The 4106-nt window shown below is 40.7% G+C and overlaps 1 protein-coding gene across 8 annotated transcripts in view; it reads left to right on the top strand.

Moving 5' to 3' along the window:
* Positions 1 to 1314: 1314 nt before the first annotated feature.
* Positions 1315 to 4106, top strand: part of LOC119298976 (DNA-binding protein HEXBP-like) — an 11337-nt gene continuing 8545 nt past the window's right edge. For 7 of the 8 annotated variants that reach the window (XM_037576289.1, XM_037576288.1, XM_037576293.1 and 4 more), the window contains exons 1-2: positions 1315 to 1487; positions 2457 to 4102. In XM_037576289.1, coding sequence (XP_037432186.1) covers positions 2476 to 3558 — 1083 coding nt within the window. In that variant the 5' untranslated portion in view covers positions 1315 to 1487; positions 2457 to 2475 and the 3' untranslated portion in view covers positions 3559 to 4102. The remainder of the gene's footprint in view (positions 1488 to 2456; positions 4103 to 4106) is intronic. The other variant, XR_005146049.1, reaches the window with a different exon arrangement.

Here is a 4106-nt window from a genome sequence, read left to right as displayed (position 1 = left end):
TATAGCATTTAACATCATGCCGCCGGATAGCATAGATGTGTTGTTTGGGACGTGGTTAAATGAGTTACACCCCGAGGTTGCGTCAAGTATTCAGATTGGATATGCGCATTTCTCTAGGCTATATGGAAGTGCAGGAATAATATGATTTTTAATAGATTACATATTTTAAACTTCTTGCAGATTATTATCAGAGCTACGACATGGGTCTGTACGTGGTTGCTACACTCTCCTATGGGCTCTAGGGCTACTGGGTGCAATCGATGGGAGATGGTAGCACGGGTTATTTTCAACCGATTTGGATGACAGTCACATAATAGGATAGGTCCTTAATGTCCTCCCATCCAGCTGGTTGTGGCTATGATTTATTTTCTTAGCCTTTTTTCATTTGTGCTCCCTTTGTGAGATGTACTCCGGATTTCAGACTTTGTGTTTTGCTGAACTTGTAAAATAATATGGCCGCATGCATCTATCGGATGCAGAGGCCGGGAGATAACCTCCTTTTCAAAAATAAAATAAAATCCGGACAGCCTATTTTTAAAATTTTGTTTTTATTTTTCGTTTTCGTTTTTCTTCTACTTTCAATAATTTGGGAATTAAAAAAGATTAAAAAATTATAAACATGTGAATTTTGAAATGAAATGTTTAATATTTCGTAAATGTTTATGGATCCAGAAATGTTCATGGTTTTTAAAAAATGTTTGCATATCAAAAAATATTCAGGAAATCAAAAAATGTCATGGTATTTTAAAAAAGTTTGTGTATTAAAAATGTTAATTAAATTGAAAAAAATATCACCAATTCAAAAAATGTTCATGAAATTCAAAAAATCATCATTCATTTAATTTTTTCTTTGAATGAAAAAAATATTCATGAATTTTAGAAAATTGTTCCACCAAAAAATTTCCAAAAAAAGTTGTATGTTCTAGAAATGTTCGCCTATTCAAGAAAAATATTTTAAAAAATGTTTACAATAAAAAAGTTTGCAAATAGTATAGAAGTCCATGAATTCTAAAAATATTCATGATTTTAGAAGATGTTTGAAAACCTGTAAAAATGTTCACGATTTAAAAAAAAGTGATTGTGTATCTCGGTGATGTAGCTAAATGTGGTCATGGCCATTGAAGATTATAATTTTCTTTCTTTTGTTGCAATGCACGAGCCGTTTTTGGTAGTAATAAGAAAAGGGAAGGAACCTAAAAAAAAAGGGAAGGAAGGTTGAAGCCCACTCTAGTCTCTACTCTACTTTGCATTGGCTGTCGTGTGTATAGCAGTGTTCTTGTACCGCTCAAAAAAAAAAAAAAAACAGTGTTCTTGTTCCTCATCCCTACTCGTTGCTGCTTCTATTTTCCCCTTTCCCAAGAACCGAACCAGAACTCCGGTTGTTGACCGCGCCGCCCGAGCTTGCTGCTGTATCACCATCGTCGTCGCTGCCGCCGCCGCCGCCGCCGGGTCCCCTTGTCCTGCTCACCGCTGCTCACGCCCCTCAGGTATCTCACCGTGGATCTCACCCATCTTCCGTTTAGATCCTCGGAATTGGTAGCTGATTCGGTGCGTGCGTGGGGTGGAAACAGATAGTGAATTCTGAGCCTACATAGCAGAGCAATCCCACTGAAGTACTGAACCCTCTTTCTTCTGCGTCGTGATTAGGCGAGCCTTCAATCCTACCTACCATGTGTTCATCAGTTACTTTTTTCTTCTTCTTATATGCATATCATATCAAATACTCCCTATGTCCCGAATTACCGTCCGTATCTAGACAAATCACAAATCTAAGACAATTAATTCGGGACGGAGGTAATATATCACACCGTTCATTAAGCAATTGGCTGCAGCTCAACCATTGCCCTCTTTAGTACGTATTTTCTTTCTTTTCAAAGAAGGGATCTTTCAGCTTTGTACATCACAAAGTTATAATCTCTCTCTCTCTCTGGGCAGTATGTCGATATTGGTTTTTCCTCTTATGCATACCATATCAAATAAGTACTTTGCACTGCTCATTGATAAGCAGTTTGCAGTAGCCGCTGCCAGCACAAAAGAAGCAAAGTTTGCTGCAGCTTGAAGCAATTGCCCTGTTAATATTCTTTTATTTCTTCTCAACGGACAGACCTTTGTACATCACAGAATTAGCCCCTCTCTTATGTTTGCTGCAATCTCTCTCTCTCTCTCTTAGCAGTATGTCTGCGACCTGATTAGCTCCTCTCTTCACATGTTAGATTTTCACATCGGCAGTAGGAGCATATCGACACCTCTGCTCAAACAGAAATAATATAGTTGAGGCATTGTTTGCACCTGTATAGTTGAGGCCTTGTATGCATGTACATCAGTGGATGCTGTTTAGCTGTTTGGGCTATATTCTGTTGCATATACACAGTGACTTCTACAATATCATTTTTATCCTACTCCTCAAACTAGATTCTGCCTTGTCTCATGTTTTCCCCTCCGATCTGTTATCCCAGCTGGTCAGAAACAATTCAAATGGAAACCAATGGGTTATCTCTCAAGACTCAGGAAATCGGGTCAAAAAGGAAGTGGGAGACTACCACAGACCTCAGCCGCCGCTTTTGCAGTAATCAACATGAAAATCCATGGAATGATGGTTCGCTCACTACCTCGCTAGGGAGCCATAAAGATTTCCGCTTTTGCAACCAACGTGAAAGTCCATGGGAAGGCGGTAGAACAGAGCATCAGGACAAAATGAATGGGATAATCACTTGTTTGGTTTGTGGCAAGGAAGGACATTACAGTTGTGACTACCCTTTCAAGGATCAGGAGCACAAAGTCATTTGCACACTCTGTAGCAAAAATGGCCACTGGAGCATATCGTGTTGCCAACAGAACAAGTCGGAGAATCGCGCTTGCACCCGCTGTGGAGAGATAGGGCATAGTACTAGTACACATGGTCTCCTCAGTTGCTCAAGCTGTGACGAATATCATCCGCATGGAGAGTGTCGATTGAGCAAAGTTAAATGCTTTATTTGTGAAAGTCAGGATCATTATCCTGCTCAGTGCCCCTTGAATTGGGTATTGAATGCAGCGTTTCAGGATCAAAGAGAGAACTTCCAAGCTGCTCTGTGGCTTGCACTATCAAAACAAGTCAACACATTATCTAAACGGACCTGCCATCAAGTCAGTCCAATAGCCAGGGCATACAACTTAAGGCCAAGGATATGCTTTACATGCCGTGAAGAAGGTCATGTTGCCTTTTACTGTCCTCAGAAAAGAAGATCAATATTGCCCGACCTATCCAAAGAATTTGAAGAGAGCAGCACCATAGCTAAATCCTCCAACCTGTCCAAAGAATTAGAAGAACGGGACCCTGGTACTGCTAGTGCTAAACAATCATCAAAAATGAAACCGGCATCGGTTCTTCGATGTGTTAGCTGTGGTCAGGAAGGGCACAGGGCAAGGAGCTGTCCAACACGAGTGTTTATATGCTCCTTATGCAATGAAGAAGGCCACCGGGCCAGGAGCTGTCCAACACGAGTGTTTATATGCTCCTTATGCAATGAAGAAGGCCACAAAGCCAAGAAATGCCCTCAGAAGCTCCAGAAGCGTTAATACCAAAAGCTATCGGTTAAGCAAACAGTGATACACACTATACATGTCGTTACATTTTTCTTACGGGTTATCTAACCTAGCCGTTGCTTAACCAAGAAGTGGATACACAGGTAAAAGATGACCTTAGCACAATGGGTATATGTTGTCAAAATCAATGTGGACGCCTCCTTCGATGAAGATCGTTTTACTGGCACTACTAGGGTAGTGATCCGAGATAACAAAGGAAGGTTCATGGCAGCAAAAAAATTCAAAGTAGACTCGGTGCTTGATGGTTTGTCGACGGAAGCATTATAGCAATTACAAGAAGGATTGCTGTTTTGCTGAACCCCTGGGCTGCACCAGGATCACCGTCAGATAGCATGAATGTCATTACGACGATGCAAGATGAGGTCCATTCAGCAGGGGTTGCAGCGGCAATCTTCAGAGATTGTTACTTCGTCTCAAGAGAATTTGCCAAGGTGGAATTTGTCCATGAAAACAGAGAACCAAATACTGTAGCTCACAAATTGTCGTTCTTGCCAGAAATTCATGATTCTCGTACATGGTTA

Source organism: Triticum dicoccoides, chromosome 5A (assembly GCF_002162155.2).
Source record: "Triticum dicoccoides isolate Atlit2015 ecotype Zavitan chromosome 5A, WEW_v2.0, whole genome shotgun sequence".
In the NCBI taxonomy this organism is placed as follows: domain Eukaryota; kingdom Viridiplantae; phylum Streptophyta; class Magnoliopsida; order Poales; family Poaceae; genus Triticum; species Triticum dicoccoides.
Note: the sequence above shows the minus strand (reverse complement) of the source record. Positions and strands in the feature narration are given on the sequence as shown.